Genomic DNA, 24,378 nt, shown 5'->3' with positions numbered 1-24,378 from the left:
CAAAGCACGGGCCTTGCTGGGAAATGGGAACAGGAGAGCCGCAGAGTAAGAATGGGGCACATTAAGCCCCACAGCCTTGGTCAGAACAGAAGGCAAGTGAAAGCAAGGCCTCTGGTGCATTTGTGGCAGGTCCGAGGCCTCTGCCCTTTCATATGTGTCAGCTGCTTTAAATGAGGCTGGAAAACAGCCAAGATGTGAGGCTCCCCTCGGGGAGGCTGCGGCATGCGCTTGCGGGGTGGCAGCGTGGGGGCCAGAGAGCCTGGTGCCTTTCCGGCTCCCCGCTTCCTCTCCCGGGCCCCTTCACCACCCGAGCCTCAGCTTTGCTCCCTGCAGAAGGGAAACGATCATAGTATCCACTCCACTGGTGTTTTTTCAGGGCTTTTCTCTGGACGCACTAGATCTTCTGCACATAAGGACTTAGTTCGGTGTTGCTGTTGTCATTGGCAGACCACAATGCTTCTGTAGTGCTTCCTGGGTGGGAGGCGGTGTCCTGAGCATTTATAAATACTAACTCATTTGTTCTTATACTAACCGTATGGCGTAGCTCGCTGTTACCCGCACTTCAGATGAGGAAACTGAGGTATGGAGAGGCTAAGTAATTGTCCAAGGTCCAACAGTAAGGAGTTGAGCTGGGATTCAACCTCAGTCGGTTCCAGAGACTATGTTTTTATTTTATTATTTTATTTTAATTAATTAGTTAAAGTAGGCCTCACACCCAGCATGGAGCCCAGTGTGGGGCCTGAGCTCATGTCCCTGAGACCAAGACCTGAGCCTGAGACCAAGAGTCCGACGGACTCTTAACTGACTGAGCCACCCAGGCGCCCCCAGCGTCTATGTTTTTAATCACTACACTGTACAGTTACTAGTCATTGTTTTGTGCTTAGAGCCTGGTGGACATGGGAAAAGCAAAGGGAGGAGTGAGGGGGGCTGAGCATATCTTCTCGTAGTTCCAGCCATCACCGGAGGGCCTGCTACCTATTCCCGAGCTGCCCCGATGGTCCTGGCACCCTGCGCTCATGGATGAGACTGGCTGGGGTCAGAGAGTGGACAGTTCCAACCCCGTGGCCGCCCTGCGGGCCTCCCTGGTGCTTCCTGCAGCGCGGTGGCCCGTCTCCAGCAAGTGGCCTCCCACCTTCCCGGCCATAGTCTCTGTTTACAGGGTAGGCTCCCTACCCACCAGCTTCCTGGCACAGAAGCCAAGCTGCTGCAGAGGGAGGGGCAAGCTATGGGATTATAACATTTTTCTGAGAGAAAACACGTGGTGGTTTTTTTGCCAGGCAGGAAATGTTTGATAGCCTAGAGATGTGTTTACCTCCACATCCCAGCCACCTGAACCATGTCTGATCCTTCCTTGTTCCTTGTCTGTCTTACCTGTGCCCAGGCGCCCTGGCTGGTGGAAGATGCTCACAGTGGCGATGTGCATGGCCTTTGTGGCTTGCCTGCAGGCCCAGGAGCTCCAGGGACATGTCTCCGTTATCCTGCTGGGAGCGACTGGGGACCTGGCCAAAAAATACTTATGGCAGGGACTGTTCCAGCTGTACCTGGATGAGGTGGGGAAGGGCTACAGTTTCAGCTTCCATGGGGCTGCCCTCACGTCCACCAAGCAGGGCCAGGAGTTCATCACCAAGGTCCTGGAGTCCCTCTCCTGCCCCGAGGACATGGCGCCCGGGCGCTGTGCCCAACTCAGGGGCCAGTTCCGGCAGCTGAGCCAGTATCACCATCTGAGGACGAGTGAAGACTACATGGCCCTGAGCAAGGACATTGAGGCACAGCTCGAGCACGAAGGCCTCCGGGAGGCCGGCAGGGTTTTCTACTTCTCGGTGCCACCCTTCGCCTATGTGGATATTGCTCGCAGCATCAACAGCAGCTGCCGCCCGGGCCCGGGTGCCTGGCTGCGGGTTGTCCTGGAGAAGCCCTTCGGCCACGACCGCCCCTCAGCCCAGCAGCTGGCCACGGAACTTGGGAGCTTTTTCCGAGAGGAGGAGATGTACCGGGTGGACCATTACCTGGGCAAGCAGGTGAGCTTCAGCGGGGAGCTTGCCAGGGGTGGAGTGAGCTGGGCGTGGGCGGACCCCGTGGACAGAGCCACGCTGGTGCTTGTGGGATGAGGCCCCGAGCCATTGTGAAATCGGAGCTCCCGTGGTTGTCCTAAAGGTGGGCAAGTGGTGAGAGGCTGAAGGAAAAGCCGAGCAGCAAGGGCAGGATGCGTGGCCCTTGTGCACGTGGCCAGAGCTTTGTTTCTCATTGCCCTGAGTCCTCTGCACAGGTTCGGCCTGGCTTCCAGTGGGTCGTGGTGTGGGAACTAACTTACTCCACACCCATCTGCCCTTTGTCAGTATCTCTGTCTTCTTGAGTTTTGTTTTGAGCCAGAAGGCTGGTAACGAGATCCTACGGTGAGCAGGGACCCTAAGTCCATTCTTCCCAGCCAGGTTCTGTGGAGCCTGGGGCTGAGCTCCTGGGTGATGCGGGCCGGCTGGCCACTTCACTCTGAGCATGCCCTCCGAGTGCCTCGGGAACATCTTTTCCTAGAAACCGCAGCAGAGGGCACACTGTGCGGTCTTCTCTGGTGTGGACCAGGCTGGTGAGCCCAGGACCCTGTGGGTGGGCACCTCATAGTCTTCCAGGACAGAGGCATCACCTTCTAGCCAGCCCTGTTTGGAGCTGCAAGGTTCCCAGAGTGTGCCTCAGACCTGCATCTGACATGGTGAGGTGTTCACTTGTTTCTGGGAAAATGAGAAGAGAACACTTCTTGAATGTATCCAGTCTGAAGTTTTTCTTGCTCCATTTTTGGTGTTAAAATACCTTTCATGAAAAGTTGACGGTAATAGAAGGTAAGTAATCTTAAATATTTTTTTTCCCTTGCAAAATAAAAAGCTGGAAACCCTTGTGGAGGTCACTTAACAGTTTTTGGAGTCTGTATGGAGCTGTGAAGTCCTAAGGCCCAGGGACGATGGTGCCTGAAAGCATCTTCTCCGAGCAGGGTTAGAGAAGTTGGGGCCTTTCCTTAGGGTCAGGATTCCTTCTTCACCCTGAGAACCGGCAGCATAACCGGGCTCCTTCCCTGGCAGGCCGTTGCTCAGATCCTGCCTTTCCGAGACCAGAACCGCAAGGCCTTGGACGGCCTCTGGAACCGGCACCACGTGGAGAGGGTGGAGATCATCATGAAGGAGACCGTGGATGCAGAGGGTGCGTGAGTGGTCCCCCCGCTCCGAGGCCTCCACCTGCCCTGTGCCTGGTGAGGTGTTGGGTCAGGCAGGGCTGGAGGACCTCTGCCCAGCGTCTGCGCCTTGGCTGGTGCTTCTCAGAGGGAGGTCTGTGCTGGCGTGTGGTCTCCCTCCAGGGCCTGCCGTGTGTGCCCAGGTCTGGGCCGTGCTAACCCCTGGCGTGTCTGCAGGCAAAGCCCCGTGTGGTGCTCCTGCCTGCAGGGAACACAGACCTGGCAGTTAACCTGAGTTTTACGTGGACGTGGTGCAGACCCTCCGAGCCGCATGAGGGCTCCTCAGACCCTGTCCACCGTCCACCTCGAGGCTTCTCCTCGCCCGCACCTCACCTCCATCCCTCCTGTTTGTCGGTTCCTAGCTCGGCTGCCGCTCTCTCGGGGAGCTTTGCTCAGGGGCCTGCTCGACAAGGTCCACTCCCCTCGGGCCCTCAGAGTGCCACGTGCCTCCCTTCTCCGCCCTCCAGGCTTTCCTGGGTCTCCTCCAGGCCCAGGGCGCCTCTCTCACCAGACCCTGGGTGCCGGGCCCCTCCTCTCTGGCTCCCGGCACCACGTCAGACGTCCGAACAAACACCGAACGAATGAGCGGTGGTGACCCGGGGGCGTGGGGCCTGTCCCTGCCGGGTGGCCTCAGAGACCCATCACTTGCTCATCGGTGAGGTGGCATGTCGATGCCAGCAGCAGCCCCTGAGGCTCCCTGGGGCTCCCCACCTGTTGGGAGCGTGTTGTTATGGTCAAGGCATCCGTTCTTACCCAAGACAGTAAAAGCTAATTCTTCTTACGTCAGTCCCCCCAGTGGCCAAATGAGGTGGGTCCTATTGTCAGCTCCCACCTACGGATGTGGTTTGGTGATGTGCCCAAGGCCCCGGGGCAGGAAGTGGTGGGGCCAGGTCCTCGGGGTGTGGTCTGGCTCTGCCCCCAGTCTGTCCCGCTCCCCGCTCGTTGCTCTCTGCAGTCTGAGCTGGAGTGCCCGAGGCCACTGTCCCCACCCCTCAGTGTGCCCCTGGGCCTTCAGACCCGGATGGGGGTCTGGGAGGTCTGTCTCCTTCTATTTGCCTTTTCCTCTTCTTTCTCCTTCCTTTGGTTGCTCTCCCCAGCTTCTCTCGCTTCCTCTTCAAGTGTGTATCCAGTGCTGGAGGCTCTGTGTGAGGGTGTGAGGTTCACTGGGAGAGGGTATCTTGGTACAGACTCCCAAATGAATGAGACAGGCAGGCAGTGGGGGGTGGGGGCCTAGGGCCGGGCTCCGTGAGCCAGGCCTGAGGGCATTGCTGTCCTTGAGAGGAGCTCGCTTTCTCCAATCGGGAGCCCATACCAGAACAGAGGCCCTCTCCCCACTGCACTGAGCCTTCGTGGGTCTCGGGAACCTGCCCTGACCCTTCCATGTTTCCCTCCTGTCCTCGGCAGGGGCTCAGGGGAGGGTTTCCTCCTCGTGCCTGTGTCCTTATGGGGGTGAGCGCTGGGCCTTGCTCTTGCTTCATCTGCAGAGAGGTGAACTTCAGATCTGGCGCTGAGAGCGTGGGTCGGGATGGGAAGGTGCGGCTGTCACCCTTCTGTAGGCCAGCACCAGTCTCTGCCCGGACTTGGCTCAGCCACCGGCAGGGCTGGGACACCGGGACCTCCCCTGCCGCCTCCGTTTCTGGCAGGTAGTTCCTGTGCCCACCCTGGGCTGGGGAAGAGCTGTGATGTCTGGAGTTACCAGTTATACTGTTGCCCTTTATTCCTCCCAACCCTCCCACCCCATTTCCCTTTTGGTTTCTGACCTCATTTGTAGGTTTTTTGTTTTGTTGTTGTTTGGCGGGATCCCTACAGAGCCAGCGGCCAGGCAAATTGCAGGCCTGCTTATCCCAGCAAAGGTACTTTTGGATTTTGGAGAAAGGAAAGGAGAAGTCACGACAGAAAGGCAGGCAGTGGTCTGGGCAGGTCTATTTGCCAGGGCCTGGCCTGAGGCGGGGAGAAGCTCAGGTTTGGATAGCAGGAGACAGCTGGGTCAAGGAGGGAGGGCACAGTGGCTCTGCCTTCAGGGCTGCTGGGTGGGACCAAAGCAGAGGCCCAGCTGCCTGCAGGGTGTGGGTTCTGAGGGGAAGGTCTCACTGCTGCCATGACCCAGAGCACAAGGCTTTTCTCAGTTCAACCCAGAGGCACAGAGAGACCCAGAGCAGGCAGGCAGCAGGGGACCCACTGGCCCCTGAGGGGCTTGGGACCAGTAAGGGTGTGGCCAGCCGGCTGGGTCAGCTGCCTGTCCTTGTCGGAGATGGCCGGTGGGACTGCAGCTGTCCTGGGGGTTGGATCTCCTTGGTCGGCCTGTTTGCCTGCCAGTTGGATGCTCGGGCCCAGACCAGGGTAACAGGGGCCGACTTCCTGCTACTGTGCTCATCCCCATAGCAACTGGGGCCTCTGGCAACAGTGAGTTCTCCCTGTCGCCTGGGCCTTGGGGACCCAGAAGGACGAGCATTCTCTGCATGCCGAGAGAGTGGCCTGGTGCAGCTCCGGAGGCCCAAACCCTGATCCTCACTGTCCCCTCGGGGTGATGCTTTGGAGCCCGTCCCTCAGGGAGCCCCGTATAGACTTCAGTTCAGGCTGGAGAGAGAGGACAGGAGATGTGGGCCCTGCAGCCCTACCCCCCATGGCCAAGGAGCCCCGTGACCGGCACATCAGGCCTGGGCTGTGCCTTCTCCTGGGACTGGGGATGGGAAGTGGGCGGGAGGAAGGCCTGCCCTCCCGCGGGGGGTCACGGCGCCTTGCGGTGGTTCCGTGTGCTTAGCGGGCCAGCTGCGGCAGTGAGACTGGACGTGGCCTGGATGTTTCTGAGGCGGGATTTAGAGCCCAGCAGTCTGACGGGAAGCTTCAGAAGGGCCGATCCCCTCACCGGATCCCCCACCGCGGCCAGGGCCTGCGCAGCCCTTGCAGACTCCTGTGTGGGGAGGCTCCGGAGTGGCCCGGCTCCTGGTGGCATGCCAGGCCTGGGGAACGGAGCGCTCCTGGCCCCGAGCTGCTGCAGGCCCCGGGAAGGGGACTTCTGAGCCGCAAGGTCACCCCCCAAACTTCCGAGTGGGTGAGGCTGGCTGTCCCCCCTCCGTGGCTGTGTGAGCCCGGGCGAGTCTGCTGCAGGGTCCCGGCGCGCACAGCAGGATAGAGACAGCAGGGAGGGGAGAGCATCCTTCCCTGGTCCCAGGGCGCCCCCCCCCCCCACTCCCCTCAATCTCATCTGGGGCACCGCTCTCAGAGCCACAGAAACCCTGGGGGTCCAGGGTCTCCTGAAGCTGCAGCACCCTGGGCTGTACGAGGAGTGACCTTGGCTGGGCCACTCAGCCGCGGGGTAGAGATGACCCCTGCTGGCCCTCATTGTGGCCGCTGGGAAGCCCCGCAGGAAGGAGGGCTGTGTCACGAGTGGCCTGAGGGGCAGCCATCCGGCTGGGCTGCCCTCTCTTCTGGGGGCACGGGAATGTGATCCAAGGTCTGTGGCCCCTCCAAACCCCAGCCTCTGACCACTGCGCCTGTGGCCGCGGGGTCTATACAGACCCTTGGTGGTTGGCTTCCTGCCAGGATGTGCTCGGAGCGTCTCTGCATCTCTTTGCTGCCCTACTTTCCTCTCTGGGGGGAAGGCTTTTTTTTTTTTTCCTTTTGGCAGGAAGAAAGAGGGAGACTTCCCGAGGATGGTGTAGCTGTCCCTGCCTGGGAGGGTCCCTGTTCCCACACTGGGGAAGGAGCGTGGTGCATGCTGACCCCTGAGGGTCGGAATGGCCGGGTCGTGCCTCTCACACAGGGACCAAGGCAGCCTGGGTCCTCCCAGGTGCGCGCCACCTGTCCCGCCGTCCTGCCTGGTGTGTCCCCTCCTGCAGGGCTGTCTGCAAGGTGAGCTCAGGGCAAGCTGCCCAGCCTCCGGCCAGCCAGCAGACCTGCTCTCTCCTCGGCCCTCCCCGCTTTTTATTTTTAGTTATCCCCAAAGGTATTGGGAGGGATCACAGCGAGCTTTCAGTTTTGTTGTTCTTAACTCCATGTTTTCCTGGGAAACCTCCTCCCACGGCATGGAGGCAATGGGGAGGGGGTTTCTGGTCCCAGTTGTGAGGGGTGCATCCTCAGCACATCTCTGGATAATGGTGCTGACCCCCATTACCTCTTTCTCTCTCTCTCTCTCTCTCTCTCTCTCTCGGGGTTGTTTTAAGGATTAAATGAAATCACATACATGGAAATACTTTACAAATGGAAATGCTGTTCTTCCAAGTCAGCAAGGAGGGGAAGTGGCGGTGTTCGCCGCCGTCCCCATGACTTCTCTGTGACTCGTGCTGGCGGATGTATAGACCCCTAGTTGGTCCGAAACGCTCCTTTGCGTCCGTTCTTCACCCAATATCGTCTCTCTGTCATAGATGTACGTGAATATGTATTTAAACTTCCATGTTTCGACAGTCTGTACAGTGTATAAGTTCTGCATTTCTGTTCAGTTTTGTTTGTATCACGGAAAATGAATTGCCCTATTAGGCATTTTGGCTGTTTTCACTTTTTGCTATTTTAAATAGTACGTTGCAAGCTTTTAAAAAATTAGGTTATAATTCACGTACCATAAAATTTACCCTTTTAAAGTGTACAATTCAGTAGTTGTTAACACATTCACAAAGGTGTTCAACCACTATCATTCTAGAACATTTATGAGCATTTAAAAAAATATTTTTCCTTTGAAAATGGTTATGAAGTGGGGTTACTAGGCCACAAGGTGGAGATGACTTTATAGCTCCTGTTACATCTTATTAGACTGTTTTCTAGAACATCTGCAACAGTGTGTCCATACCTAGTTTTCCTATAGCTTTGCCGGAATCGGGTGCTACTGTCCCTCCTGTCCTTGCCTGTTTGGGGGGTTTGTGGGAGTCCTCTTTTTTTTCTTTAAGATTTTATTTTTAAGTAATCTCTATACCCAACGTGGGGCTCAAACTCATAACCCCGAGATCAAGAGTTGCACGTTCTACTGGCTGAGCCAGCCAGGCACCCCGTGGGAGCCTTCTTCAAGCACGCGGGACACATCTTCTCTTGCCTTCCATGGGATGCTACCCGATGAAGGTTTGAGGGGCAGCACAGCCGAGGGGCAAACCGGTGGGTCTCCATGCTGGTGATCCTGTGATCTTGTGATCTTGGGTAGCGCTGGGCTTGAGCCATTGGGAAGCCAGGTTTATGGGGGTCTTGCTTCCAGTTGTCCAACGTGGTTGAGCTTTTTTCTGCCCTTGTTTATACATCATTGAGTTTTTCACCCTCAACTTTCAATCTAGGAAAGGATACCAGGAGTCAAAATAGATCATTTTCAGGAAAAATCAGCCCACAATAATTGATGGTCACTAGGGAAAAATGGAGTGGTTGGCATGGTCAGGAGAGCCGGCCCCGACTCGACTTCCTGCCTGTGGCTGGCCGCGTGGCTTCTCCCAGAGAGGTGAAAAGGCAGAAGGAACCGGGAAGGGATGGAAGGCTGTGCTAAACACGGGCGCCCCCTGAAGCTTGCAATTAAGGAATAAAGGAAGCTCTCTTTTACACAGCGGGTAGCAAACCTGTGAAATGCAGTCTCCCCATGGATTGAGAGAGGATAAAAATAGGAAGAGGGCTACTGAGGGGTTTGCTAAACTAATGAATAGCAAACAGGTAACAGGGCTTTTAAGGACTCTGCTGTGTTCTCTCCCTCAAAAATTCATCTGTTCTCATTCTAACTGGTGTAAGGTGGTATCTCAATGTGGTTTTGATTTGGAGAGGTTGTGGAGAAAGGGGAACCCTCTTACACTGTTGGTGGGAATGCAAGTTGGTACAGCCACTTTGGAAAACAGTGTGGGGGTTCCTCAAAAATTTAAAAATAGAGCTATCCTATGACCCAGCAATTGCACTACTGGGTATTTACCCCAAAGACACAGATGTAGTGAAAAGAAGGGCCATATGCACCCCAATGTTCATAGCAGCAATGTCCGCAATAGCCAAACTGTGGAAAGAGCCGAGATGCCCTTCAACAGATGAATGGATAAAGAAGATACGGTCCATATATACAATGGACTATTATTACTCAGCCATCAGAAAGGATGAATACCCAACTTTTACATCAACATGGATGGGACTGGAGGAGATTATGCTAAGTGAAATAAGTCAAGCAGAGAAAGTCAGTTATCATATGGTTTCACTTATTTGTGGAACATAAGGACTAGCATGGGAGGACATTAGGAGAAGGAAGGGAAAAATGAGGGGGGGCGGAATTGGAGGGAGAGATGAACCGTGAGAGACTATGGACTCTGAGAGAAAAACAGGGTTTTAGAGGGGAGGGGGAGGGGGGATGGGTTAGCCCGGTGATGGGTATTAAGGAGGGCACGTACTGCATGGAGCACTGGGTGTTATACAAAAACAATGGATCGTGCATCACCACATCAAAAACTAATGATGTATGGTGACTAACATAACATAATAAAATTTCTTTAAAAATTCATCTGTTCTTAAAGCTTTAACTATCCCATTTATATTCTCAAACCTGTAATTCACTGATTCCAGGACATACTTTTTTTTTTTTTTTTTTTTACATTTGAACATCTCCGAAGTTGTGTGTACCACTGATGGGGCGCCGTGGTCGACGTGGCCAGCGGCCTGTCTGTTTCTTGGTGGCTGTAAAACAGTGATGCTTTCGCCATCGTGGGCATTTTGGATTTGATGAAATCCAGTGTATCTCTGGCATTCGTTGCCTATACAAGCTCGAGTCTTCTACCTCTAGCCGGCCTTCTCGATATCGTCACTGGATGTCACCACTGCAGACTCAGCAAATTTCGAACATAAACCGTCATTGAATTTCTCTCAGGAAACACCAGTTTTCTGACTTCTTTATTTCCAGATGATGACGGAGCCCCTCTCTTGCAGCTCCTATAATAATACAGATGCTAACCGGGATCTACCAGCCCCTCCTGAGTGCCAGGCACCGTTCCAAGCCCTGTAGATGTGTTAACTCATTCATGCTCACGGCAGCCCTACAAGGGAGGGGTGCCACTAGCCCCCATTTACGTGTGAGTTAGGGCTGCTCACGTGGGACCGCAGAGCTGAAGGGCGGCAGAGCGGGTACTTGAACCCTGCTCCCTGGCTCCAGAGACCGCACTCCAGGTCACGACTCCAAACGGCCTCTCAGATCCAGCCAGGCCCCACACAGCCTTTCCTCATCCCCTGACCAATGACTGCGTTTTCGCCGTTACTTCATTTGCTGTGGCCCTTGTTACTTCCCGCATTTGCCCCGAATGCTGTCTTGCTGGTTACATCACCACCGGCCCCCTCGCTGTAAGCCCCTCTTGCAGGTAGATTGGAGATGGCCTCGTCCCACGGCACCTCTGGCGTGGTTCCCCTTCCTGCTCTAACACTTGCTTTAAAAAGTCTTATTCGAGGGGCGCCTGGGTGGCTCAGTTGGTTAAGCGACTGCCTTCGGCTCAGGTCATGATCCTGGAGTCTCGGAATCGAGTCCCGCATCGGGCTCCCTGCTCGGCGGGGAGTCTGCTTCTCCCTCTGATCCTCCCCTCTCTCATGTTCTCTCTCTCATTCTCTCTCTCAAATAAATAAATAAAATCTTAAAAAAAAAAAAGTCTTATTCGAAATACAGTTCCCCTATCAGACAATTTACCCATTTAAAGCATACAATCCAGGGGATTTTAGAGCATTCACAGCCGGCATCCACCGCAATCAATCTTAGAAGGTTTTTATCATCCTCAAAAGAAGCCCTGTACCCCTTATCCTCGTCCACATTCCCTCCCAGCCCCACGCAGCCGCCAACCCACTTTCTGTGTCTGTGGATTCCTGCCACGTCGTCTAAGTGACCTCACGCAGCAGGTGGCCTTTTGTGTTGAGCTCCTCTCGCTGAGTGCACGGTGTCAGGTGCATCCCTGTGGCCATGCACACCAGACCTTCTTTCTTTCTTGTGAGTAATATTCAACAGAATATTGGATAGACCACATTTTATTCATCCATTCGTCAGCTGACGGACCCTTGGGTTGTTTCTACTCCTCGGCCGTTGTGAGTAGTTCGTGTACGTGTGTCCGCGTGCACGTATGTTTTCATTTCTGTTGCGTGTGCACGTAGGAGTGAAATTGCTGGATCACACGGTAATTCTGTTTAACTGGTTGAGGTCAAGAACTTTTAATAGCCCCTCAGACTTCCCAGCCTAGTTTCTAAGGCCCTTTCCATCCGTTCTTGATTTCTGCTCTTCTGAATCACAGACTCGCTGCTTCTGCCAGGCCGGGCTTACCGTTGTCAGACGAACTGTGTGTTGGGGTCTCTGTCCTCTGGTTCATGATAAGCACCCCAGCTAGGATGTGGCCCAGAGCAGAGTTTGCTCACACATGTATTTCTTTGAGATACACAGTATTTAAAAAAAAAAATTATTTGTGCACACTTAAAAATCACGAGATTTCTGGGGCACCTGGGTGGCTCAGTCAGTTAAGCGTCTGGTTTTGGTTTCGGCTCAGGTCATGATCTCGAGGTTGTGGGATCGAGCCCTGCGTCGGGCTCTGTGCTCAATGCAGAGTCTGCTTCAGATGCTTCTCAACCATACTGTAAGAACTCTGAAGACCAGAACCCTGTGGGGCTGGGGGAGCCCAGTCATTGTTTCAGTGGGGGGTGCTTTGGGCATTTGGGCTGGCACCATTGGGCTGGATTGTCCTGCTCTTTCAGGGTTTAGCATGGCTGGCCAGAGCTGCACCCCCAGGTTCTGGCTGAGAACAAAAGAGTCAGACTTCTACTACTGAGGACAGCGGTGCCTTCCTATGAGCGGGCTCCTGGCTTCATTTCTTGCCCCACGACCCGGGTGCTCCATCAGGTATGACATCATATTGGGCTACATTCAGGGCACGTTCTGCCAGTCACGGCTGGTCCTGCTTGCCATCCAGCTGGCATGAGTGAGCACCACGGGCCTGGTTGGGGCAGGTGGCTCAGGACTGGTGCCGAGGACCCTGGGTGGCCCCCGTAGGGGAGTGTGCGGGCCCAAGCAGGTCTAAACTAGGGGCCGCTTCTTTCTGCTCCTTTGAATTAAATATTGACTAGATAAAAAAGAATTCTTACTAAATATGTGTAGCATGAAGAAGTACGATATAACAAACACCAGTGTACCCACCAAGCCATTTTTAAAAAAGAGCTTTATTGTGTCCTTCCCCAAATCTTATCCTATTTTCTCTCCTTTACTATTCCAGATTTTGGGTAGGTCACTCCCTTGCTTCTCTTTATTTTTTCTATGTAGGTCTGATTTCCTAGACAATATGTTGTTTAATTTTGAAGAAGACGCATACTGTGTGTGTGTGTGTGTGTGTGAGAGAGAGAGAGAGAGAGAGAGAGTGTGGATCTTTTTGTTCCTTTATCCTGCATTTAGGATAATCTCTTCAGATCTGTCTTCCAATGACTGACTCTTTTCACCTGTTTCTAATCCATAAACCCATCCACCGAATTTCTAATTTCCAGTTGTATTTTTCATTTATCGAAGTTCTGTGTACACCGGTCCTCTTATATCCTATTTTCAAAATTAGTTTTTACGTTATCAAACCGAGCGTGTTTCTTTCTGTCCGCATTACGATTTTGCGAGTGTGGACATTCCTGTTCTCTGCCGTCCGGTGTCCCATGGCGTGGCCATGCGGCTGCATCAGGTGCCGGGCATGCAATGGTGGCAGACCGGTGGGCCCCCACTCTGCTGGAGCTGCGGGTGTGGCAGGGAGAGGACAGACGGACACCGAGCCAGTCAGCCGGGCTTGCGGGAGACAGGGCCCCCAGGAGCGCAGGCCAAGGCGTCCGTGACAGCCTCTAGAAGCCGAGACCTGAGGGACAGGCAGGAGTTACTGGGTGAAGGAACCAGGCCCGAGTTCCAGCTGATCACACAAGGCCTTTGACAGATGATGACTCCTCCTGCCATGATGTCCGGCTCTCTCCGTGACGCTCTGAGTTGGCCTGGGTGTCAGCAGGCTGCCGAGTATGAACCATGCCCTGTGCCCTATTGTGCGTTTGAAGCCTACGCTGTGAGACTGTGGGATTGTACGTATTTGAGTCACTGCCGATCAGGCCTCATGCTGAGTTTTGGGGGACGCAGAGTGCTGTCGCACGTGCTGGCCCCGCTCCTGACTTGGCCTGTGCTGGCCTGAGACATTCGACTCTGCCGTCGGGGCTGGAGCAGGCGTGATGGTGGGAGCTGCCCCGCGGGATCCTGGGAGGGCGAGCAGGAGGGGTGCCGTGAGCACCGGGCTGCCACCGCGGGGCTCTGTGCCCCGTGTCCTCGGTGTTATTCTCCCTTACCCGCACAGGGACCCTGTCCACCTGCCAACCTGCTGTCTTCAGCTTAGACACACACAGAACAGAACTCATGGTTCCCCTCAGACTGGTCCTTTCCTGGGGTCCCCCCCACTGCCCATCCTTTGCGTAGGCCCCAATTCTAGTCCCTCCCCTGGGCTCAGGCTTGTCACCAGCGGGCAGCAGCCAGTGACTTCTGATTCCACAACAGATCGTCCACTCCCTCCGGCTCCTCTGCTGCCCCTTCAGCTCCAGCCCGGTTGCCTTCCCTCGGGTCCACTGGCCACCGCGGAGCCGCCTCCTCGGGGCGCCGCGTAGCCTCCTCGGGGCACCACATAGCCGCCTCCTTGGACTCGTTGCTTCTGCATCCGTTCTTACCCCAGCGGGAATATACACCAGATCTTGTCTTTTCCTGCCTCAGATTCTCCACTCGCTTCCCTGAACGTAGAACCTGATGCCACCAGCCCCTGCCCTCCTGGCCTCTCCGTCTTGCTCACCTTCCCGTAGACCCCCACAGCCGAGCTCTTTCCTGTCTCGTGGTATCTGCGCCCGAGGGCTCCTTCAGCACATCTTTCCCTGGCTTTTTGCAGTGCTGACTCTTCAGCCCTCGGAGGGCCCTCTTCTCTCTCTCTGTACTTAATTTTTCTAAAAGATTTTATTTATTTGACAGAGAGAGAGAAAGAGCACAAGCAGGGGAGCAGCAGAGGGAGAGGGAGAGGCAGACTCCCTGCTGAGCAGGGAGCGCAACAAGGGGCTCGATCCCAGGACCCTGGGATCATGACCTGCGCTGAAGGCAGCCACTTAACTGACTGAGCCACCCAGGCGCCCCTCTTTTTTATTTTTTTAAGTAGGCTCCACATCCAGCATGGAGCCCAATGTGGAGCTTGAACTCATGACCCTGAGATCAAGATCTGATCTGAGACCACAAGTCAGACACCCAGCCGATTGAGCCACCCAGGCGCCCCTGTAATTTCTTTACTGACTTACTGTGTTTTCCTTCCTTCCCGCCAAAAGCCAAGGGCAGGGACCTCCACACCTGCTCGCTGTCCGCACAGCCGTGCTCTTGGTGATGCGGTGGCCATTGTCAGCCCCTTTAATGGCAGGGTGCAGAAATGTCAGGGAACGCCCAGGATCACACAGTACTAAGCGGCACTCAGACACCTGCTGACCGATGCCTGGGGAGGGGCCGGAGTCCGGCCACACATCTGCAAATAAATGTCCTCTGGCCTTTGCTGGCACCAGACCCTTCCCCATGCAGATTCCTGGGAAGGCCCAGGGAGTTGGACAGCTTCGCTTAGAATGCTCAGAGACACCCTCCTTCCTTCTCTTGTTTGTGCTCTGGCAGCTCTCTGGCCTGGGGGCTGAGGACGCCGGCTGCAGGGTGGGCGTGCAGGGCAGGGGTGCCGCGGAGGGGGTCCAGGTGCACCTCCGGGAGGTGGGACATCTTGCCGATTCTTTACAGCCCCTGCTTCCCCTCCTCCTCCCGTGTAGGCCGCACCAGCTTCTATGAGGAGTACGGCGTCATTCGCGACGTGCTCCAGAACCACCTGACGGAGGTCCTCACGCTCGTGGCCATGGAGCTGCCCGACAACGTCAGCAGCCCAGAGGCCGTGCTGCAGCGCAAGCTTCAGGCCTTCCAGGCTCTGCGGGGCCTGCAGAAGGACAGTGCCGTCCTGGGCCAGTACCAGGCGTACAGCGAGCAGGTGCGCAGAGAGCAGCAGAAGCCAGCCAGCTTCCACAGCCTGACGCCGACCTTCGCAGGTGGGCCCTGGGGCCGCGCAGGGGCTGCCCCCCACCGGAAGCAGCTTTCCAAGTCCAGACGCCCTTTGGTTTGGGTTGGAAGAGACCTCAGGTGGGACGTTCACAAGGGTGCCCGTCGCCAGGGAGGAAGGTCCTTCGCTTCTCTGGCCTCCCACTGTCTTTGGAAGCTCACCCGTTGGGTCGTTCTGGGTGAAGGGTACCCCAGTGGTGGTCTCCGTTCAGTCCTCATCCACACACACTTCCAGAGCTCTCTGAGCCGGATTCACACCTGGCTCCCACCTATAGCCAGCACCCCCCCCCCCCCCCCCAGGGAGGCTACAGATCTGTCCGGTCACAGCCCAGGGCACCTCCGGCAGGCAGTCTCCCTGCAGCTCAGACAGATGTCCTCTCAAGCCATGCTATGGACAGTTCCCAGGGCCCAGAGTGTTCCTGGAGAGGGCCGGCCCCCTAAGGCTGCAGGTAGTAAATTCCACTACAAGAGCAGCGGCTGTTCATGGGGCACTTAGGACGTGCTAGGCACTTGATATACGCTACCTCACGTAACCCTCGGGAGCACAAACCCGCGGCACAGGCGTGATTACTACCCCCATTCAGAGGTCGGGAAACCAGAGGCTCCATCAAGTTCAGAAACTTGCTCAAGGTCATGCGGAGATCATACATGGGAAGACCAGGCTCGGAACTCGAGTCAGCAGTGCACTCAGCCCTTGGTTCCTACCACACATGCGCCCTCCCGCCGCAGGCCCTGCACACCACCCTGCTGTTGGCTCAGAGCCCCAGCCCCACCCCTTCTCCGCTGTCTGGCCTTGCCTCAGGCACATCTGGGTGCTCTACAAGCGGGAGGGAAGCATGCCTCCCTCCCCACCATGAGACTTCGGTTCTCTTTGCTTGGGGCAGGCGAAGGCCAGGACTCTAAGGCGCCTCACGGAGGTGGGTGTCTGAGGTGGCCCAGAGGCTGCATTTCAAGCACTGATTTGGGGGAGAAGATGCTAGAAAGGCTGAGCATAGCAAGGCCGGGGGCGCTTCAGAGGCAGCGGGCTGCCCAGAGGAGGGGCTCAGAGAGGAGAAGGGCTGGTGTGGAGGCAAGGAAGGGAAGGCGGGTGCACTGGGAAGTCCGGGGTTCTCTGTGCCCGAGTGTCACCTCCGCTGTCCCCTGTCACCTCAGGCATCCTCGTTCACGTAGACAACCTTCGCTGGGAGGGCGTCCCTTTCTTCCTGATGTCTGGCAAAGCCTTGGATGAGAGAGTGGGCTATGTGCGGATCTTGTTCCGGAACCAGGCTTACTGTGCCCAGAACGAGAAGCGCTGGGTGGCAGACCAGAGCCAGTGCCTGCCTCGGCAGATCGTCTTCTACATCGGACACGGTGAGCTGGGCAGCCCTGCTGTGCTGGTCAGTCGGAACCTGTTCAGGCCCTCTCTGCCCTCTGAGAACTGGCAGGAAGTGGAGGGCCGGCCCGGGCTCCACCTCTTCGGCCGCCCTCTGTCGGATTACTATGCCTACAGCCCCGTGAGGGAGCAGGACGCCTATTCTGTCCTCATATCTCACATCTTCCACGGCCGCAAGGACTCCTTCATCACCACGGAGAACTTGCTGGCCTCCTGGGTTTTCTGGACCCCCTTGCTGGACAGCCTGGCCCACGAGGTCCCGCGCCTCTACCCGGGAGGAGCCGAGAGCGGGCACCTGCTGGACTTCGAGTTCAGTGGCACCCAGTTGCGCTTCTCCCGGCCGCAGCTGGAGCAGCTGGTGCCGGGCCCAGGTTCCGCTCCGAAGCCCAGCGACTTCCAGGTGCTCCGCGCCAAGTACCGGGAGAGCCCGCTGATCTCGGCCTGGCCTGAGGAGCTGATCGCGCAGCTGGCTGCTGACATCGAGGCCGCAGCTGTGCGGGCGGTGCGGCGCTCTGGCGAGTTCCACCTGGCGCTGTCCGGTGGCTCCAGCCCCGTGCCCCTGCTGCAGCAGCTGGCCACCCGGCACTACGGCCTCCCCTGGGCCCACACGCACCTGTGGCTGGTGGACGAGCGCTGTGTCCCTCTTCGGGACCCTGAGTCGAACTTCCAGGGCCTGCAGGCTCACCTCCTGCAGCACGTCAGGGTCCCCCACTACAATGTCCACCCCATGCCTGTGCACCTGCATCAGCGCCTCTGTGCCGAGGAGGATGGGGGCGCCCAGATGTACGCCAGCGAGATCTCGGCCCTGGTGGCCGACAGCAGCTTCGACCTGGTGCTGCTGGGCATGGGCACGGATGGGCACACGGCCTCCCTGTTCCCGCAGTCGCCCACCGGCCTGGAGGGCACGCAGCCGGTGGTGCTGACCAGGAGCCCCTCCAAGCCGCACCAGCGCATGAGCCTGAGCCTCCCCCTCATCAACCGTGCCCGCAAGGTGGCGGTCCTGGTCATGGGCAGGCTGAAGCGTGAGATCACCATGCTGGTGAGCCGCGTGGGCCATGAGCCCAAGAAGTGGCCCATTTCCGGCGTCCTGCCGAGTTCTGGCCAGCTGGTTTGGTACATGGACTATGAGGCTTTTCTGGGATGATGGTGCTTTTGGCCTTTGCTTGCTCCCATGCTTGCTTTCCCCGGTACTTTCCCCTTCCCCTTGGTCCTGCCACCTGTCCTGGCTCTCTGGAACCTGATGCCTCAAGATTAGGCCCCCAGAGAGGAAAGGACGAGGCCTTATCCCAGTCCCTTTGACGGTCCGTATCTAGTTGTGGTGGGCAGACACAGACACAAGGAAGAAATGGAGTCTGCTCTTGAGAAGCTTCCAGTCCAAGTCAGGAGAGAAATATCCGCCTTAAGAACATACCAGCAGCAGTTACACAATAACACCAGCCAGCACAAAACAGGACGGTGTGAGAGCTCCCACCTTCAGTAGAAATGCAATGGCTAGGGTTAGTCAGGGAAGGCTTCCTGGAGGGGGTGAACCTTGAACTGGCTCCTGTGGAAGAGAAGACTATGGATAGTAGAGAGAAGGGAGCACGGGTTCCATCAGGTACAGAGCCCACACGAAGCAGGTGCTAGAAACTGTCCAGAGACCTTGAGTTGGCCGTTTCTTCCATCCCTCCCCTTCTTCCTGAGCCTCTGACGTTTAGCCTGCTGTCCTGGCCTCTTCGTGTCTGCCTCCTCCGCTCTCTCTGGGTTCCCTTCCCCTCTGTCTCCCTGCTGTCCCCCAGACAGATGAAGGACGGTAGCAGGAACACAGCAACAAACACTACGAAGGTCCCAGAAATCTTGCAGCTGTTGTTTGCAGCTCCCTTTCGCAGTAGATGGACTTCTCTGCGTGGGGGGCGGCCCCCCGCCCACTCTCCCTTCTCTAGGCGACCCCCTTCGTGATACACAGTGGGCATAGATGATTCGGCCATTCCAGGGATCCCTCACTCCAGAGGGTCCTTTACACCTCAGGGGACTTGCAGTGGGCATTTCCACTCTCAGTAGACCCTGTTGCTTCCCCAGGAAAGATCCGGTTAAGCCTTTCTGTGATGCGGACCCGTCATTTGTGGGGAGAGCTGTGATGGAAATGGTCCAGACCCTGCAGGTGCTCTGATCTGACCAGACAGGAGCCGGGCCTCCTCCGCGGGCAGCTGCAGCTCCCAGGCAGCGCTGGCTGCCCACGAGCTTCTCAGGGACCTGGCCGGCCCCCGCCCTCCTCACACTACCTCTCGGGGGCATGGAGCCCACCTGCCTGCTGTGTGCTGGCCTGGCCTGTCCCGCGGACACACTGAGCCCCGGGGAAAACAACAGGTAGCTTCTGTTCAGAGGAGGTTGGGTGCTGTGTTCTTGATTAGCTCCGGGCCAGTAATAGTGTGTGTGGGGGGCTGTCTCTGAAATTCTTGTAAAAAATATTCTCACACACGTAATTACTATTTCAACTTCCCACGTCGTCGTGCGCCCAAGACAGGACTGTAAAGGAATGAGACCGATTTTTCCTGTGTGACTGCTTGACACCTCGTATCAAGTGTTGATGTCACCCTGAGGGCTTTCCTTGGTGAGGGGGAGCGTCGCCAAATGTATTTCTCTGCTTCTGCTTCTGAGTGTTTACACTTTCTTCAAGGCTGTGGATTTAAAAGCATTCCGGGGCCTGAGCTGAGGGTTCTCCATGTGAAAGGCTCTCCTGTTGAACGTCCCCTGGCCTCCCACGACCCGTCTGGACAGGACATCTCTCCTTACACCGAGAGAGCTAACCTCGGCAAAGCAGAACCCCAGTGCCCGGTCGGGAAATCTCTCTCTGGGGGTCTGCGTTTTAGCTTTTTTTTTTTTTTTGCTTCTGGGGGCCAGCGCTCATGAGGGGACGCGGGTGGTTGTGTGGCCACGTGGGGGTGCTCTTGCACCGTCCCGGCCCTCCCTGCGCCAGCCCCTGGCCTTGAGCTCTCCCCCATGTGTTCTTCAGGAACTTCATCCTCTGTGGTTGCGACACTGACAGAAGGCGACCTCCACGCGCCCAAGAATCAGTCCAGGATGTGGGCCAGCAGGCCCTGATGTCACCATTTCTGAATAATAGTGAGTCAGTGTGGGCCTGAGCCCAGGGCCTCCCGTCTGAGAGGAGGACCTTGCCTCAGAACCCAGCCTTCATCGGTCGAGCATACGTCAGGGGCCGGGGTGGGGCCGAGGTGCCACGTGCTGCCCTGAAGTCACACCCAGGAGTCCCCTGTGTCCCGTCCTGGGAAGGAGGGTCTCAGAACTGGGCCACCGAGACGGATGGCGTTCCACCTTTGTGGACCACGAGCCGTGGCCAGAAGCACACCTTACCTCAGGAACCCGTCATCACATTCGTGTGTGAGTCTGCCTCACGCACAAGTTCCATGAAGGAATTCTTACCTTAGAACGTGAGATACCCTCCGGTTTCTATTTCATGTTTGGGAAATGCTCCCTAGAACCTACTAGATTGATACATGGTTCGAAAAATGCTGCTCCAGTCCAACTTCACCCCGTGTCTGAACCGAGGGCCCGAGGTGCGGAAGGGAGCACGTGTGTCCAGCTCACACAGGGGCCACCAGGGAGCACGTTGGGACGGGAGCCTGGGCTTTCCATTCCTGCAGCTTCGTGCCACGGGCCCACCTGGCGCAGCGAGGCTGCCGTGGCCCCTGGCGTGGGTGCTCGGCTCCCTTCCTCACGGGGTTGATGAGGCCGACGCGACACGCTGCTTGGTCTCCTTACTCTCTCAAGCACCCCGTGAGGACAGCGGAGGCGTCCTTGTTTACAGATGACTTTGACGCTGGAACTGAGGTTGTCCGACGACAACAGGCCAGGGTGCCAGCCCCGTGGTGCCCCCTCCTTCCCAGGGAGCTCTCGGTGCCCAGAGGGGCTGTCACGGAGCGGCGGGCGGGAGCCCGTGTGCCCTCGTGGACCTGGGAGAGGTGGAGGGCCCCCCCCCCCAGTGATTTAGCATCTCTAGAGCGAGCACCTTACCATTTGTTGTGGGGAGAGGGGAGGGACTTTCCAGGTTGTTGTAAACTAGGTTCTGAGTTTGATCTGGGAGCGTAGTTCTCTGCTAACCACAAGTTAAAATAGTCACGTTGACCTTCCCTGCTTCTTGTTTCTCTGCAGACAGAGCTTTATTCCCACCTGGGGCCTCCAGGTTAGCGGCCCGGCGGTGCAGAGCACTCCCCCAGGGTCGTCTCCCCGGAGGCACAGGCCTGCTGTCCCCGGGCCCAGAGCGCGATCCTGCTTTGCCTCGCGCCCTGCTTTCCCCGTTTGTACAGAGAGCTGAGGGCAGTGTGACAGAGCAAGGCGGGCAGAAGCTTCAACGAGACCTTAAGGGGTGGTTTCCCGCAGTTTAGTTTTCAGGAACAACAAAAAACTTTATTTTCAACAAAAATACATGCAGCCTCACATAAGCACACTCTCGGTTTTATCCGGTTAGATTTTTATCCTAGGCAGACAGGACCCTGCAGACCTTAGGCCACTTGTGGAAAAGCTGCCTGGCGGCGTGTTCGAGAACGCACAGGGCACAGGGCCCGGGGTGCCTGTGGTGGCCAGCCAGCGCCATCCTGCCCGCCCGCCCCCTTGAAAGACAAACCCCGAGGGTGAGGGCCTTGGGAGGGCGGATCACAGCGGGGGGCCGGGGGGGACGGCTCAGTTGGTCCGCCTGGCGCTCAGAGGCTCTGTGCCCACAGCTGGTGTCGCCTGTCGCAAGTGTGGGTTTCTTCCCGTGTGCGCCCTGCCTGCCCTTGTTTCCCTCTGCCGACCAGAGGCTCACCCGCGCCGCCGCCTCTGTCCAGCTTCCGTCTGGTATTTCGGGCCCAGGGCCTGAGGGGGGCGCTAGCGTGCGGCGGGGCTGTCCTGTGTCACACCCTGTGCAGGCTCCGTACGAAGTGACAGTCCCTTCGTGCCCTGTCAGCACTAGGGCAGAGCGCCGGCCCCGTTCAGAGCCGTCTTCCCGCCACACGGGTCTTCACCGGCTGGAGTGAGCGGGGACCCAGCCCGGCATGTGTTTCTGGGGACGTGCGGTGGCAGAGGTCTTCTCCAGAGGTGGCGCTCGGTGGCCTCCAGGGGTGGGCTGTGAGCGCGGCCTCCACGGCTCGTGGCTAAGCGAGGTGCCAATTCACGAGTGCTGTCGCCAGCACGAGACAGAAACAGCAAGAGATTGGAGGAGGCATTCCCGAAATTCTAGCGATCCCTTCCGGGAAGCTTCCTCCCCGGGGAAGCTCCGGGAGCTCCTGTTTGCAAAGCAGACCCCTGGGGGCCGTGTCTGTGTGTGACCTGAAGGCGGACGGGGGGGTGGGGGGGGCGTCTAGGGGAATCATGTTGATTCCCTAGGATGGTCTTTGTCCCAACCCCTTGCCCTGCTCTGGGGTGTTTTGCTGGAAGTCTCTGCATCTTTTCTGTCCCTCTGGTGCAGGGCCAGGCAAACACATTTTCATTTGCTGAGAGCCCAGGGGAGCATATTTGGATGGCTAGTAGTTCGCTTTGAAAGTGGAAGTGTAAACAGACGCTACATAAATTTGTCAGTTTGGGTCTTCAGCTGTAGCGCTACAGAAGTCTAGAAAGGTCAGTTATAAAACGTCGTGAGATACTTAACTAGGAAAGGACAGGACCCTGGGTTAGCTCCGACTGAGGGTCCAGAGCGCATCCAGCTCTCCGAGGTGTGACCTGTACGGTCTCCTCCTCCTGGTCCCGCAAGCAAGGGTCAAGTGCAGGGCCTCGTCCCCAGCCAGGAAGGCCGAGCTGATCCAGAGCCAGCAAGAGATCTAGATGGGGCGTGGGGCCAGCGTGGAAGCCAGGGTGTGTGGCAGTCGGGACCGTGTCCGGGCGGTCTCCGTCCCGTGCTGGGACACTCCATACCGGGCTTCTGCCCGGCGAGCAGAGTGGCAGGCAAGCTCCTTTCTCAGAAGGCCTGTGTCCTTTGTGTGGTGCAGTGGGGAGACCGTAGGCGTGAACCCCTTCTCTGCCAAGTGCCAGTGATGTGCCTTGTCTTCTTGCACAAAGAGAAACTGCCCCTGGTTTTTATGGAAGCGGCGGACACTTAACGATGTCTCAGACAGCGAGACACATTCAGAACAGAGTTTTTAAAATGACTTTTTGTATGTCAAATGTAACATTTATTTTTTAAACAATAAAATTGTTTTGCCAAAGTCCGTGTTCTCCTTTTTCTTCTGGGAGACGGGGTGCGTGGGTTACGGACCTGGTCGTTGTGCTGTGTGTGGAGCTTGGCGGAGCGGAAGGGACAGTGAGGTCCCGAAGGGAGGACCCGCGAACGTCCCACTGCACACACATGGGTGTCTGGGCAAACCAGCCACATGCCATTTGCGTGAGGCCCACAGGCCTCCCGGGAGAGACCGCAGTGGGCCAGGCGACCGGACTTCATGTCCCTCAGCCGTCCCCCCAGCATTGCTGGCAGCCCACCAGCTGGGGAAGCCCTTGGCCAGAGGGAGACACCAGGAGGGAGCATCTCTGAAAGCCACAGGGCCTGATGCCATAGTTGGCCTTGTGCCCTCTGCCCGATTCTCGCCTCCCACCTGGGTCGTGTTCCCAGGAACATGAAGATTTTGGGGGCAGTCAAATAAAACTGCAGAACCACAGGGGGTAGAGGAGCCAGAGATTTGCTGGTTGTGGGACCCAAGCAGAGTGGTGACCTCACAAGGCAGCGACAGCAACCACAGGCTCATCCAGAAGGGGCGATGTCCCCAGGGACCAAGAGGGACGGGGGGCAGACACACACCCAGAGTCCCCAGGGGAAGAAGGGAAGGCCCGGGGGCAGTAAAGAAGGCTGGAAACCAGAGGCTGCAGTCAGCCCTTGGCTGTCTCTGCCTGGGAAGCACACGGAGAACAGGCTTCCTGGAGGAGGCGGCCCAGGGCTGAGGGAGAAACCAGTGTGGGTTTCTCACTCTCTGCCGGGGCGGTGGTGGTGTCCTTACAGAAACCTGGGGAGGCAGGCTCCCCGCCTACCAACACTCGTGACGTCGGGGCCCCGCGAACGTCTGACGGCAGCACTGGAGAGTCACGGGTCCCTGCCCCCGCCCCTGCCTTGGGGAGCCTCCATCTACTTGTGTTCGGGGGTCCTGGTGGGTCGAGACACCCAATGCCCGCAGCTGCAGCGACTGGTTCAGGGGGACCTGTGGCCCAAGTTGGTGAAATCAGAGTGAACTCAAGGATGCGGGCCGAAGCTCCCCCATGTCTCTGGCCCCCAACCTGAGGGCGGGTTGCCCTGGAGCTGGCAGCGGCCCTCTGCCCACCACGGGGGGCCTGAGAGTGAGGGACCCAGCAGGGAGCAGAACCAAGCAGCCCTCCACAGATTCCAGTCATGCTGGGATTCTGCCTGCTGACCGTTCATTTGCGGGTGCTTCAGTTCGTGAAAATAGGGCTGTCACGCATGGCGGGGAGTGCACAGAGGCCTCGCAGCTGGGGGGTCGTTGGGTGTTTCAGGAAGCCCAGTGGAAACCCAATGCTGACCCGGGAGGTGGCTGGGGCCAATCGGGGGGCCAGATCTCTCTGGCTGGGCCAGGCTTTCATCAGCTCGGGCAGGCATCACAGTGCCAGCTAGCCCAGTGCTATACCGCGTTGGCTGTTGGTTATTGCTTCATCTGGGCCATTTTTCCGATCGACCGAAGTTTTGGCAAAGCGAGTCAGAAGGGCAGAAGGCAGGGATGGGCAGATAGTCGCAGGAGCTCTTGGTGGACAAGCTCAGGAAGCGCTGGCCTAAATGTCCTTTCCTGAGTCTCCTCC

The 24,378-nt window shown here is 57.3% G+C and overlaps 1 protein-coding gene across 6 annotated transcripts in view; it reads left to right on the top strand.

Moving 5' to 3' along the window:
• The window catches only part of H6PD (hexose-6-phosphate dehydrogenase/glucose 1-dehydrogenase), a 29,869-nt gene extending 7,086 nt beyond the window's left edge, over positions 1 to 22,783 (top strand). For all 6 annotated transcript variants that reach the window (XM_035019864.1, XM_035019866.1, XM_035019863.1 and 3 more), the window contains 4 exons: positions 1,382 to 2,018; positions 3,069 to 3,186; positions 14,960 to 15,229; positions 16,392 to 22,783. In XM_035019864.1, coding sequence (XP_034875755.1) covers positions 1,382 to 2,018; positions 3,069 to 3,186; positions 14,960 to 15,229; positions 16,392 to 17,755 — 2,389 coding nt within the window. In that variant the 3' untranslated portion in view covers positions 17,756 to 22,783. The remainder of the gene's footprint in view (positions 1 to 1,381; positions 2,019 to 3,068; positions 3,187 to 14,959; positions 15,230 to 16,391) is intronic.
• Positions 22,784 to 24,378: the final 1,595 nt, after the last annotated feature.

The sequence above is a fragment of the Mirounga leonina genome, unplaced genomic scaffold (genome assembly GCF_011800145.1).
Source record: "Mirounga leonina isolate KUSES-001 unplaced genomic scaffold, KU_Mleo_1.0 Mir_173, whole genome shotgun sequence".
Lineage (NCBI taxonomy): Eukaryota > Metazoa > Chordata > Mammalia > Carnivora > Phocidae > Mirounga > Mirounga leonina.
This window is presented reverse-complemented; position numbering and strand designations above follow the sequence as displayed.